Below are 15772 nucleotides of genomic sequence, written 5' to 3'. Positions count from 1 at the left end.
GTACGTTGCCTTATTAGTTTTAGAAATTTAACGATTAGTTGTAAGATTTTATTTGTTTTGTGAGTTGTTGGCATTTTAAAGCTTTGAGTGTCGTTTTTCGTGTCTCTAATAAAAAACATATCAGCACATCATAAAACAGTATTTGATCAGTCATTTAGATTACGTAATTTCAATTGGGAAAATTAAATAAGAAAGAAGAAAGAAAAGAGCGAAATGATTCCTAACATTTTTGGGCTCTTGTGCTTGCGATTAAGGCTCTTGTGCTTGCGATAAGCATTTTACTTTTATTTATTTTTTTAAAAGTCGTTTTGGAACAACATAATTAAAAGCTACATTTGTTTTAGAAACAATGAGTTCGAATGCACGCCTTATATCACGGGATAATAATATTTACAGGCATTTCATTGCCGCAAGTCTATGTCTGAAATAATGAGGAAAAACATTCGAACATTGTTTTATCAATTATTTTATCAGTTTCTTTTGTAACAAGGCTAGAAAATTCAACACAAAACATCACATGTGGTTTAAAACAAGAACTCATCGGTGGTAAATGGGGTTTATGAAGGTGTGGGTTGTGTTGGGGGTCTTCTTGTAGGGGTTCCAGGGGTACACCAGGGTAATCATTCTCGACATGGGGGCATTACGGTGGTTGCTCATGGTACGTGGGTCATGCATGACGTCATGAGGAAAATGTCTGGGAAAAATGAAAATGTAAATTTTTTCAAGAAAATAGCTGAAATTGAAACTAAACGAACGTTTATTTCTTTTAAACACGTATGCGTTTAAATAATATTTTTTTAAATACACTTTTTTTTAAATAGGAATCGGTGCATTTACCCCATGGCGTAGATTTAAGTTACCTTTATATTTATTTTGAATGTGCTTCGTCATAGCTTTGAAAGCCATCAAAAGGTTTTTAAAAAATAAAATTTAAAATAAAAGTTAAAAATAAAGTTGTGCATGACAAACTATGAAAATTTCAGAAAAAAACAAATTCTGTGTTGGCTTCGGAATGTTTAAAATTAAAATCTAATTACGTCATGTGTAAAATGTCTGGATGAAATAAAACAATTAACTTATCGGGGAAAGACCAACAAAAACTCTTCGTATAGTGAGGAATCTCCGACAATAAAATGTAAACAAAAACATCTTACTTCAATCAAAATGAATAAATCAATGTTTAAGGCCTAAATATTTGTCTGTTTAGTATATACAGATAAAACATGGATAATTTATTAGATTGAACACATACAAGGCTAAACTGCAATATTGTTGCTTTACCTGTATGTGCGACTGGCTGAGCTTCGGAATATTTCGGACGAGCTCGGATCCATTCGCGAAGTGACTGGCTCCCTCGGAACGAATCCAGCATATCCGGGCAACTTTCGGTGTCTACACCTATGAGTGTTTTTTGGTCGAATTATTGCTCATAATCGGAAGGGTTTACTCATTTTATTAGTTTAATGTTTTAGTTTTATGTCTATTACCGGTAGAGACTTGGCTTAATAATGACTTGACTGGGATTTGACTTGGACGTGACTTGTCATTTTTTAAACGACTGTACTGGGACTATAGTCATTTTTAAATGGATCTCTTAAAGCACTGTCTGTGGTATAGGACGTTATGCTCCAACGTTTGAGAAATAAATTATTATCAAATTTAAAAAAATATTCGAGAAAATGTTAAGTTAAAAGTGAATTTTTTTTATGGGCTGAAGTAGTCATGACCAGCTTCACACAATGATGATAGGGTTATTACCACTTCAAAAGGTTATTTGTATTTCACATTGACTATTCTTTAAACACTAAAGGTATCAATCGTGATTGGACAAATTATTTAAGATTTTACCAATAAAAAATTGTTTCACCCGGAGCTCCAAACGCATACATTGGCATTTGGAGCTCCGGGAACCTTTTAAATAGTGAAAAATAATTACACTTAGGGATCGTCTCAAAAACTTGATGATGTGGATTCTTAAATTACTAATCACCAAAAGCATTTTTACTGAGCTCTAAAAGCATATATGGGCATATAATGGACAGTGGAATAGCACACAACATGTCTTCACTACTCACTGGTGCGCCATGTTGGAGTCCGTTATATCACATTCCTGGAGGTCGTTGGAACTCTGAGAACTTTCAAAGGTTGTTCGTTTAATGTCTCCTAAGTCGCCCTAAAACAGAACAACATCTGACAGATCTGTATGGTAACAAATGTCACTTTGTGCATACAGAGTATTTATTTCCCCATTAACAACAACATATGTTATCCGTTCCTTTTATCGTTATACGAACCTCTGAAGTGAGCTTGGGTCTGAACTGGGCAGTTGGCTTTTTTATGAAAAGCACTTTCCATAAAATTACATATGGGGGTAGCAATTTTAGGTTACGACAATCGACATATAACAGCTCTACTGGTATTTGTATTTTTCCTTCAATGTTTCAAAAACCTATCCAAGTCGCCGTTACCAGAGGAGCTGTTTTTTTTCAAAATTATGCCTGTCCAGTTTATATATATGTCACAAATGTTGCTTTATTTGCATACAATGTATTTCACCATTAACTATCTCGTCGTTCCTATTATCGTGATACGAACCTTTGAAGTAAGGTTAGGTCTAAACTGTGCTCGATTCCATGCATTTGAAAGCTTCTGCCATTCACAAGCCTTTTGTTCGTATCTTTGAGGGCGATGGCGAACCTAATATAGAACAGTTGTTTATATTTTTTGCTACAAACAAAGCAATTGATCTATTGGAAAATGTTTTAACACTAGATTGGATCAAAAGATTTCTATGTCCGATATTTAACATTTTTTCCCATATTTTAGACGGAAAGTATCGCGATACGACCCGATAACGAATGACGTCATTAATATGCCCAAACAAACGCAAAATAAAAACGGTAAAATGATTTTTTCAAGGTTAGTAAGCCACAGTTTGCTTTAGTGCTAAGAGGTTTAATTACCTATTTGCCAACCGATTATTTTTGAAATATTAATTTTTGAAATATTAACAATAAGGTAGTCGCTGCTATGGATGGCAAATTATATCAAAAAATTGTATCTGGTATCGAATCAGCACCGATACTATCACTTGTACAAATAAATATTGATTTTTCCACTTGCATCGGGTATTGGCTCCGATCCAAAATTATTGGACACCCCTATTTCCAATGCTAAGTTAGATTGTAATGCACAAATAAATTTGGTATCGATTCGCGACCGAAACTACCCTATATCGGACGAGTATCGATACTACCACTTGGCATCAGGTATCAGCTCCGATCTGAAACTATCGGAGGAGTATCGATACCAGTATTTGTCATCGGCTATCGGCTCCGATCTGAAACTATTGGACATCCCTACTTACGACATCTGAGTTTTCCTCCAGCGTTGTATTGGGGACTTTCAACTTAGGAACAGGAAGACATGAGATTTCCTGAACCCTTTTGGTTGTAGTGATCCAACGAAGTCGGGAAACCATTTCGTCCACCGTCTCAACCTGCATCTCCTTGCCTTTACATGCAGAAAAATAAGTTTGAAAGCGTGTTTTGTAGGCGGTCGACCCTTCACTGCATTAACCAAGCACTTCTTAACCCGTGCGCCATAAAGAAAAAAATAATCTTCCATATTTTTAAGATGTTATATAGTTTAATATAATGTATTACTTTTTGTTCGCTTTAGCGCAGGGGTTCTTAAGGGGGGTACGTCAGGGGTTCTTAAGGGGGTACCTTGGGGGAACGTGAACTAGTTTTAGGGGTCCATAAAGGCCTAATTGAAATATTAGTGTATATGTAAGATGTAATCGATTTTTCAAAGAAAAGAGTTGAATTAAAAATAAAACGTTTTAGCACTGAATTTATTTAGCCTCCATTTTCGAACCGAAAACTGCAGATTTCTGAAGTCTAATAAATATTGTGACGTCATCTCTGAAAATTCTTGCCTACCGTGGTCAACGCAAAGCAAAAAAAGTTAGGGGTTCGCCGTAAAAAGGGTTAAAGAATCCCTGGTTTTAGCGCATTGGGATATTTGCAAAAAATACAATATTTTGCAAAAAATATGCAACTAAGAGGCCTATAATAAAAACTTGCAAGAAATTTAGGAAAAATCCCGGTAAACCAAAGATATTTTGCGATCGCTTCGCTCCCCAGGTGCGCCAATAAGTTTTCAGAGGGCTACAGGTGCGCCCAGATGTCATAAAGGTTAAGAAACACTACTGCAACCCATGCGACTTTCATCTACGGGTTTTACGAGGGTTTATATTATTACGCCGATGCATAATAACTAATATTAAGTAACATGTCTGAGAATCATTAAACATTTTTAAACAGATGAAATATCAAACTAAATCTTTGTAGAAAAGATTAGAATTGACTTATCATACAAGTCTAACTTAACAAAGGAACCGTAACATAGCTTTTTTTTGCTTAACGCGAAACTGTAGAATTATTTGATACACAAATCTACAAGTATATGTAGAAGTTAAATACAACCATATCTACACAAAAACCCTACCCTATTTGCAAGGTTAATGTTGGTCAAAACAGGCTTAAACATTCGGATTAAATTTTCATGCAGCGGATGTATTTGAGGTCTTATGCAATAAAACCGCAAAACCGGCCTCAAAGCGACAAACCAGCTTTGTCCAAGCTGCCGCGGCATTTATTATTAAAGGGAAGTTCGCGCCATGATGTGAAATTGACCAGAAAAGGCCCCTCGTTCTAGAAAAACGAATGTGTGTCGAAAGGAAAGCGATGAAAACTACATGACACATTGACAGAGGCGTTGGGTGTTTTTGATAGATTGTGTGGAAGCGATAACACTAATGGGTCGCGTTGACGATAGATTACATCGGTAAAAACTTGGCCGATGTTTTCCAGCCTAAAACAATTGTTAAAAATATTTTTTAATGATTTACATTTTTCTATCGATTTATTGTACGTATAGGTATATTTGGTATATGGGTGTCGTTTCATAACCATAGCTGTGGTACACAATTTTATACATTTATTCATTTGAGAAATTTAATCGAGGCACAACAACTTGTGTACCGACATTCCGCAAAGTTTGCTGACGAAAAATATGAAATAATTTATTGCGATGCTGTATAGCACCACCTGGGGAATAGATTTTTTAAAGTTAAGTAATAATTATATTAGAAAAGACTATTATGTAAATGCACCTATGATTCATATAGGGCTATTGCTCAGTTCGAAGTATTTCTGCAAAATCAATTTTCCGTTATTTTCTAAAGAATTTTCTAATTGTTTAAAGATTATCAATGCCCATTCAGAAGTAGGTAGCATTTTGCAAACGTTTCAAATAAACCTTAAGATAATTAAATGGCTGTAGATTTTAGCAAGACGTAGAATAAATACGAAGGCCATTACAGAAGTAGCTTAGGTAAACATTTCTCGACTATATGGTAAATTATTTACATCTATAAGTGTTTTGATATTTATTCGACTAACCACACCTTCCAGCCATTATGCTCTAAAATGTATTTATTTGTAAAGAATTGTTTTATTTTTAATTGTACTTGTTTGGAATTTAGACTGATGAGAACGCTCGCAAAATTTCCCAAATACACAAATTCCTGATGGAAACCGCACTTGGCGGGTATCGATCCCTCTACCTTGGGAATTATGTCGGTCTGTTGAACACAAGATCCAATTAATAATACCTTGTCACGCCGGATAAATCGATTGTAAATCAATTAACTCTTGAGGGAAACTGGAACAATTGGTCGGACAATAGACAACAAAGGAACACAATATGGACAACAACAATCACGCAGAACAGCGTGATGTATTATGACGTCACACGTGTCAAAGCGCACCTAGATTCCTTTAGTTCCACGCATGGTTGGTTTAATTCGAATTGGGGTTGAAGGAAGTTCAAGTATAGATGGAGAATGAGGATTGGTTGCGTAATTCATTCGATCGCACTAATCAGGATTTTTTAGTTCATAGGCACTTAATTCTCGCGATAAGACACAAAAGTAACGTCATAACGTGTTGTCATAAAGTTGCTTCTTAGCGTGACATCACAAAGTTACGTTAAAACGTGACGTCAAATAGTGATGTCAAACAGTTACATCTTAATGTGACAAACCTTAAGAACACCACACAGTTTTATTATATGTTATCGATTCGCGCAAAAACGTCTTTCAATCGTTTAAATTGCCGAAACTTTTATCCAATGATATAAACGACGCCTTTGGGCGAAAAGTGTTTGCAGTTACGCAGATTAAAAAGCAAAAGTGTTCAGTTTGGTGTAAAGGGGGGCATGCAGTGGTGGGATTCAAATTTTTTGTCAGCCGGTTCTATTACACAAGTCATATATTTGCGGAAGTAATTGCAAGAACAATATGAAAGCCCATGTTCCAGCAAATGTTGCGAACTGCGAACCGGCTGAATCCCATCACTGCTAACAGTCACACTAGAAAGCAGCAGTCGTCTCATGACTTGTACTTATGACGCAACAATTAAATTTTCAGATAAACAGCAATCACAAAAGGAAAATTACTAAAATTATATGAATTAACACAACGTATAACTGTTACGTGCGACCTTGACCATTGTACACTTAAAAAACAAACACGTAAGCTACTTGGATCTCAAAAGTCAATGTATGGAATAAGATGCAAAAATCCTTTGACAGTAACCAGTAATGCTAACCGGTTCGCTGATCTCATAAAATTCCGCGAGATGGTTCTATAGACCTGGTGCGAACCGGCTGAATCCCACCACTGGGGGCATGGCCTCTTATACCACTTGAAAAAAACATTTTACAAGGTCTATAGTTAAACCGCTAAAAATCCTTAAAACTGCATGTGTTTTGGAGAATTCTATGAACTCAAAAACATGTTTCACCCTAAGAGTTATAAATGCAAATATCTCACCTGCTTTACTTAGTTGGCGGCTTTTTTTCTGCAGATCGCAAAGGTTGATTTGCCTTTCCTGGGGAGGTCTGGTGCGTACGATCGGTTTTCCGGTGCTGACAAGGACACAAATCAAAACAGCATTAATTATGCACACGCGGCTGGCAAATGAACTTTCTACTTAGGCTGCGGGTTTACGCATTAAGTAAGGATTTGCGGCAATACTATGTAATCGGAGACAATATCCAGGGTTATAAGTCAATTTGAAATGTTTGAAATGTCAATAAGTCATTTTAAAATAACAATAACTTAAGTCCAAGTCAAGTCTTTTGTAAAATAACTTAAGTCCAAGTCAAGTCATTTGTAAAATAACTTAAGTCCAAGTCAAGTCATTTGTGAAATAACGTAAGTCCAAGTCAAATCTTTTGTGAAATAACTTAAGTCCAAGTCAAGTCATTTGTGAAATAACTTAAGTCCAAGTCAAGTTTTTGTAAAATAACTTAAGTCCAAGTCAAGTCATTTGTAAAATAACTTAAGTCCAAGTCAAGTTTTTGTGAAATAACTTAAGTCCAAGTCAAGTCATTTGTGAAATAACTTAAGTCCAAGTGAAGTCATTTGTAAAATAACTTAAGTCCAAGTCAAGTCATTTGTGAAATAACTTAAGTCCAAGTCAAGTTTTTGTAAAATAACTTAAGTCCAAGTCAAGTCTTTTGTAAAATAACTTAAGTCCAAGTCAAGTCATTTGTAAAATAACTTAAGTCCAAGTCAAGTCTTTTGTAAAATAACTCAAGTCCAAGTAAAGTATTTTTGAATAAATGACAAGTCAAGTCCTAGTCATGTCATAATTAGGGCAAGTCAATTAAATCCAAAGTCGTTTTCATAAACATTAAACGTTAAATTATTGAAGCTGGTAAACTCGCCAGATTATGAGCAAACTAAAACATAACAAAAACAAACAAATAGCAAGAAAATAGTTTTATCTGCAGAAATTAAGTTAAATAACGCAATTTTATGAAACAATTGCTTAAAGAAAATACCTCATTTCAATCCAAGTCATTTGTAAGTAAGATCAAGTCATTTGTCCAAAAGACTTAAGCCATGTCAAGTCATTTAAAAAACAGTGACTTAAGTGCACGTAAGTCGAGTTTTTGACTGAAGTCATTACAATTACAACTAAAACCTAAAAAACATCTATTTTGCTTGTTTGAGTATAGTAATGACGTCATTTGGTATCAGATCAAGCCGCGATAATTTTTGTTTAAAATATCTGTTATTGGAATGAAATTACCAGTTCGGATATTCCTGATAACACCAAAGGTGCTTCTTATCTACAAAAATCGGCAAAGGTGTTTCTATCTTTGGACACGCCTCGCGGACCACAATTTGAAGAGCGCTGAATCATACATTATTATAGATGTTGTGTGCAAACATTACATGCCCATACCTAAAGCGTGGTTGCACTAATGCAACATTAACATTAAATATGCATAAACTCTTTAGGCAAACGCGCTGTATCGGAAATCACCGAATCTGATATATTAGTCAAACCTGGGAATTAATACTATGTTGCCGATATTAATGTTGCACTGAAACTGTGATAATGAAAAATGGAAATCACCTTGACCCTTGAAAGATTAAAATTCAGGTCAGACACTACCCATAGATGTTAAAAGATAAAACATACTGACGATGCCTTTGCCGGCGAAATATATATATATATGATATATTTTGACATTTATACGTCTAACCTAAATTATACTATCTTTGCTAGACTATTCTGCTGTTGGCCATACTAATGTGTAAATATTCGTTATGTGTTGCTATAGTTGGTTTGGAACCACTCAAATGATAATTTGCATATATTTTTTAATAAGTTCAACGGCAATATTGCCTTTCGACCAATATTTTGTTTACCCATAAATTACGTTTTATGCCTAGAAGGTAATCGGATTTTTCAGTATTGCAACAACTATTTTTATGGGGGAGAACATTTTACATTTATCGTGACAAAATTTAAACAACAGCAGTAACTTGCTTCTGCGCACCTTTTTATTTATCGGTTTTGCGACGCTTGTTTCGCACCTTTTTATCATTCCTTTATGCGACTGAAGTGTATATAAACGGGTGTAACTGATGTGGCCTTCATATCGCTGATGATGGCATGAGCATTTGCCGAAACGATTGAACAATAAAGCATGTAGCTTTTTACGTCTATTTGGGCCGTTATTTTCACCATTAAACTTATGAACAGATCCGTATATAGTGTTCCAAAGTAGTAATTTAGGTCTGGAAAAGCAAAAAAATAAACTAGTCCACAAAATAGCTTGCCAGAACAAATCCCAACGCCCTTGCAAATTCGTTTGAAGTGTGAAATAAGCTTTGTTCTGACAAAAACATGGCTGCGGCCGGCCATAATGCACTGAAAACCATCAGAAACTAACGAATTATACACTAATGACAATAAAACGTCCAAATGATACCACTGAAAATTAACAATATACAAAAAACAAGAAAATGCATGCAAATCGGGGATGTTAAGGATTTCAATTAAAAAAAAATCAATTTACGCAATAAATAATTATTTGTTATGAAACTAGAATAGGGGTATCTGGAATTTGATATGGAATTCAAATTGCCTTAGCTTAAGAAGTTGAGTTACCCCAAATGACACCCTGTTGATAAATCTGCTTCTCAGGTTAGGATTGCTGCGTTGAATTGCAAACCATGTCTAAAATTCCTGTATTAATTATATCGCCCTAGTATCGGAAACATACCGATACCACCACTTGGTATCTCCGATCCTATACCGGAAATCCCTATATGAGGCAACATAATAACACCGAACTGACCTTCTACTTAAATAAGGTAGTAATAATAATAAAACGTTTTATGCCTAGAAGGTAATTAAGTTTTTCAGTACTGCAACAACTTATTTTTATGGGGGAGAATATTTTACATTTATCGTGACAAAATTTAAACAACAGTAGTAACTTGCTTCTGCGCACCTTTTTATCTATCGTTTTTGCGACTAAAGTGTATATAAACGGGTGTAACTGATGTGGCCTTCATATCACTGATGATGGCATGAGCATTTGCCGAAACGTTTGAACAATAAAGCATGTCGCTTTTTACGTCTGTTTGGGCCGTTATTTTCACCATTAAACTTATGAACAGATCCGTATATAGTGTTCCAAAGTAGTAATTTAGGTCGGAAAAGCAAAAAAATAAATTAGTCCACAAAATAGCTTGCCAGAACAAATCCCAACGCCCTTGCAAATTCGTTTGAAGTGTGAAATAAGGTTTGTTCTGACAAAAACATGGCTGCGGTCGGCCATAGTGCACTGAAAGCCATCCGAAACTAACGAATTATGCATTAATGACAATAAAACGTCCAAGTAATACTACTGGGAATTAACAATATACAAAAAACAATAAAATGGTGTCATGCGAATCGTGGATGTAAAAGATTGTCAGTTTCCATTTACGCAATAAATAGTTATTTGTCATAAAACTAGAATGAGAGTTATGTGGGATTTGATGTACAATTCAAATTGCAAGAAAATAAGTTGTACTTACCACCAAAAGTTACCATTTTGATAAATTTACTTTTCAGAGTTGTATCGCAATACATGTTTGAGTTTCGTATATTAATTTGGTATCGGATCGGCACCGATATCGCCCTAGTTTTGGGCAAATACCGATACTACCACTTTGTATCGGGTACCGACTGCGATCCGGTATTATCGAACATCTCTAGTGTGCAACATAATAGTACCAAAAACTGACCATTTAAATGATGATAATAAATAGTTAACCATAATTCTTAAACGCCCACTACATTAGTATATCTACTTTGTCTTTGTAGTAAGTTTAAGTAACCCCCAAATGACACCCTGTTGATAAATCTGCTTTTCAGCGTAGAATCGATGTGTTGAATTGCAAATCATGCCTAAAATCCCTATATTAATTATATCGCCCTAGTATCGGACAAATACCGATACTACCATTCGGAAATCGGCTTCGATCCGATATAACCGGACATCCTTATGTATAAAACATGTTGACTTTCCATTTACAAAAGGTAATGATAATAATGACTTATCCATAATTTTTAAACGCCCATTCCACTACACTACTTTCCTTTGCCTTTGTAATATAGTTACTCACTTTTGCATTGAGAGTTGCACAAAGCTCACAAGAATGGAATGTATGTGGGTTTTGTGTGGAATTAACCGCCCTTTACATTAGTAGCTACTTTCCTTTTCCTTTGTAGTATAGTTAGGCCAACTCACTTTTGAATTGGGAGTTGCACAAAGCTCCCCAACCCTAAGCATATTGGGTCATCATGGGTGAGACCTGGTGGTCTGACGTACTTCCGCTTCCCGATGTAGTCTGGGTGATTATGTGGCACTACGTCATTTCCTTCCAGTTCACTCATGCGAGGAAGCTGAAAAAAAACAATATAAAAAAAATATGAATTTCGTAGGTTTTTAGGAGACTTTGAGATTTTTAGTATTTTTATTGAGAAAACCAGGGAAGCTGAAAGAAACATTTGGAACCAAGGCTTTATTGTCATTTTTACATGTTTGATTAAAGGTTTGTTAAATATGTTTTAAGCTTTGTTTAATCGGAAACACACGATAAGACCTACAAAGCAACAATACCTGAAGTAAAAAATTCTATAATAACAAAATATAAGACCAACGACATAATAAAGACAAATTTATATCCACGACAAAATAAGATTAAAATCTGAATAAAACCTAAATCTGGCGCCTTGAATTCATCGCTATAAGGTCTAAATGGCCAAAATAACGCCAGAAACTGTAGGTAGAGGGTATGGGACGATCGGGGGTCGTCGGTTTGGTGTCGACGTTCGGACGCCATAGTTTGACCGGCGCCGCTGTTTTGGCACCGGATTTTTTCCCTGTTTCAGGTTATTAGAGGGTAACAGTATGGGTTAGAAATTCGGTTTAGGAGTGGGGTTCGGCGTTAGGTAAAGCGTTGTGTCGGCCTGATTCTGACCATTGAGGTCTTCTTCCTACGGATTTAGGACATAATCCGATTTAAACGTTATTACGACTATTAGGTATTAGTCCTGAAACTTCAGTTGAAGAAATATTTCGGTCACGAGGCCAGCAACAAGGTCAACTCTGATAAAGCGCAGGCGTATTTCAATGCATGGGTCAGTTTTGACAGATGCAGACTTCTGCATAAAATATAAGAAAGGCATAGTAAACCCCAAAAGGTATAAAAAAGGCTTCAGAAAGTAAAACAGCAGCAACAAGTAGCTGAAGTATCACCAGAGAGTTGGTCTTATGTCGAACTGTGTTTTATTCCGACGTTGATGTCGCTTTTACTTCGGTCTTATGGCTTGGTACGTTTAATCATCCTCTTAAATTCGTTCGCATACGTTGTTTAGAAGCTTAAATCGAACGATTTAGAATTTAGATCTTAGTCTGTCGTGGATATTACTGCGTATTCGATTTTATTATGCCGTTGGTCTTAAACTATGGTATTACAGGTTATTCTGCTTAATTTATTGCTGCTTTGAAAGTCTTTGTGTGATCCTTTATCAATGTAAGTAAACTATAAGTATATCGATCGCACGCGTGAATCCAAAACAATAAAAAATAATCGATATATTGAAGAGTAAGTAATCCTATGTGACGACATACTTTATATTCAAGCATAATTCCATCAAAATCCATCAATTTTTATAATCCAGTACTAGCATCAAATAACACTATAGATTTTTAAGTATAGGTAAGATTTGTAAATTGTAAAACACTATTAGTTGTAGAAGACATGCTTGTCCCAAAATTTAAACCAATAAGAGGTTCAAACATGATAACTTGGAATTATTTTGTATGTGCCTAACTACTGTATAAACATTAACAAAGTTGTAATTAAAAAACATTTTTAAACCTCATTTTTGAGAAGTTTTGAAGAACATAAAACGCATATAGTGGCAAAAACATTTTAACAAGTGTCTTTTTGCAAACATTGTTTTGTATTGAATGGTAACTCACTTTAATTGGTTTATACACTGTTACATTTTTTTTTCTTACGACGCCTTTGGAAAAGTTTCTTGGCCATGTATTTAATGATAGGAATTTTAATAAATTTCACTAAATATTTTGAGCAGCTGAACCTATTTGTTTGTGTCAGAAGTTTTAAAGTTAATTGCCTCACTTTTTTCGTAAAAGAATTTCGAATGCAGGTTTCAAAAATAATAATATGTGTAAGCATTTTGTTGCCGCCATTAAGTTAAGATTAAGAACAGAATCACTATTGACGCACTTGGAAAACTGTAACGACACAACAGGGCGTTGAGACGCGCAGTACCTAAGATTAAATCTTCGTAGAAACTCCATTAAGACTTAAACTAGCAGCAAAAAGTGCCCGTAATGTAATACCTTGCTTACCTGGTGAAAATTTGGTCGTTTTAGCGTGTCTTCTGGAGTTTTTGCGTACAAAGAAGCATAGGTAGACTTGTACAATTCTTCACCCGTATATTTTACAACCATTTTGTCGTTATTTTAAACCAATTTCGCCTAAAACCAATTATTTTCCTACCTAAAATAGCAAATAACATTTCCAACTACTGTTGGCTTGGCTATTATGATGTCACAGAACTTTATTTACGTCACCATAAAGCTATTGTTGCGCAGCAAATTTATTAAAATATTGGTTTTCAAGATTAAATTTTCATAGAATAGGCTGTAGTAAACGCACTTATCTATAAGGCAATCTCTGTAATTGGACAAACTGCTTCCATTTTTAATGAGCAGTTGCTTACAGCAGAATTAGTTGTGCCTTTATTGGGGTTAGGTTTATTGTTTTACGGAATTGTAACTGGATAGTCGCAGATACAAATCTGAGAACAACCAGTTGTTTTAAGTGTAACCTAAAACTGGGAAACATTATCTTGGAAAACATTCGTGAAAATCGATAACCGTGCACTCAGAAGGTGAATATTTCGCATGAAAACTTGCCATTTTAAGATGATTAAAAGCCGCACTAACATGCACTACTCAATAACTTGAATAAAAAACAAACAAATAAATATACAGTTTGTTTTTACGAAATACATTGTGTCAATATCCAAAATGTGATGTATTTGTTCTGCAAGGGTTGTATAAAATTAATCAGAGAAGGTATTTTATACGCAGTAAAATTCATGTCGCGATAACTTTTGCCAAAATGTAGAGTATAAGACTGAAATATCAGTATGTTTAAGTAACCATGTCCACAAAAACTAATTGTCAGCCAAAAATGGTTAAAATTCCTCAAATATTTAGAACTTGGCTACGAATTTGGATGGAAACCTTACAGGTTTATGTTGGCCTTCTAACAATAATAACTCACCAAACTAAAACAAGCTGAAAGTTTTTTATTTACTACTGAAACCACGTAATTTCTTGCCCATTTGGTAAGCTTAATGCATTTGCTGGCTACCTTGCTGACTATAGAAAAAATGGGAAACGTCGCAGGCCATTAGTGTACTTTTCGCTAATCCTTTATCTTGTATTTTTGCAGCCAAGAAAGCTGACGTAAAGTAGTGCCGGTAATCCAAAAAAAGCAAATTAGTGCCAGTAAGCACGACATGCTGTCGACGTGTAGCGTTAATTAGCTTTGGACACACAATTTCAGCACTCGGAGTTGACCAATTTAACATTGTGTGATCACAATGCTCCAGGCAGTGACCCAAAATGGATTCCAATAATTAAAAAGTGCTGGGCCTGTTGCAAATTAAAAACAGACTCGCTGTACCTTTTTCTGCCACCGCAGACAGCTATATAAAGCACATACAGCGGGGCTTACATGAGGTTGCGACAATTGAAGCAATGCGCAAGGCATAACAGGGCCAGAGGTGAATGGTGCTACATTCTCTGAGATAAACGACTTTGCTAAATTCGCAATCGGATATCAGGATTGTACTTACGGTTGTATCACAGCACCTAGATCAGGGTGGTCCAAGGTTGACAGCATCGCGGGCCACAATATTTCTTTGATATACTAGGCGGGCCACATAAAGTAGGCTATATATGCGACATGCGTGCCAGAAGCGATCAACAATTTTCGTAAGGTCGGGGCATGGAAATGTTTAAAGATGACGACAAAAAGCATCGTCAAAAAGTAAGGTGATAATGAGAAAAAAATGGTGCGCGCGAACAGAATACTGCATTTATAAGCGTAGAATGTTTTTTAACTAGATATATTTGGCTAGAATTGCACGATGGAAAAGTCCAGGGCGTTAACCTTCAGTCACAGTGAAATATTGTAAAACAATACTTTCCCGAAGCGCTATATATTTCATCGTTCATTTACGTTAAAGTGGCAAAAATAGTAATTTATATAGGGTCGTACTTTTTATGTTATGTTTACTGGTCCATTAAAAAGACGTAAAACCAAACGCAAATGTAACCTACAAGTTCGCAAAACAGCCATTTTGGAAAGTTCCATGTAGGATGTACTGCGACTTTCAAACCGGTCTAACACATACCAAAACTAGGCATTCTTGCCATCCCTGGATTAAAACTTGATGGGCGATAGTAAACCGGTTAATTTATTTAATAATGTAACTAGGTAATAAATGTTACTATAATCAAACAATTGCAATATGCTTGCCGATGATCGTTGGTCAGTTTTATTTCTTTGATTAAACCCTCAACTTTACGTATTACAATAATTCAACAGTGTCTCGCGGGCCACAAAAATTGATGTCGGGCCTGGGTTTGGACCACCCTGACCTAGATGATCGGCATTTGTATTATAAAATTGCATTTGTTGAATAAAAATTGTATGGTAAAAATTAAAAGGTATTTTAAGTGTATTGAAAAGCAATACTTTACCGTTACGCGTGTTTCGGCAAGAGATATTTTGTGA

The 15772-nt window shown here is 35.4% G+C and overlaps 1 protein-coding gene across 1 annotated transcript; it reads right to left on the bottom strand.

Moving 5' to 3' along the window:
- Positions 1-537: 537 nt before the first annotated feature.
- On the bottom strand, positions 538-13410 carry LOC146141200 (uncharacterized). The gene is made up of 8 exons (XM_083392849.1): positions 13309-13410; positions 11173-11327; positions 6902-6996; positions 3368-3513; positions 2596-2697; positions 2076-2173; positions 1282-1398; positions 538-694 (listed from the first exon to the last, which is right to left on the bottom strand). The coding sequence occupies exons 1-8, from the start codon at positions 13408-13410 to the stop codon at positions 538-540; spliced, it is 972 nt and encodes a 323-aa protein (XP_083248975.1).
- Positions 13411-15772: the final 2362 nt, after the last annotated feature.

The sequence above is a fragment of the Ascidiella aspersa genome, chromosome 6 (assembly GCF_963924565.1).
Source record: "Ascidiella aspersa chromosome 6, kaAscAspe10.2, whole genome shotgun sequence".
Classification (NCBI taxonomy): domain Eukaryota; kingdom Metazoa; phylum Chordata; class Ascidiacea; order Phlebobranchia; family Ascidiidae; genus Ascidiella; species Ascidiella aspersa.
Note: the sequence above shows the minus strand (reverse complement) of the source record. Positions and strands in the feature narration are given on the sequence as shown.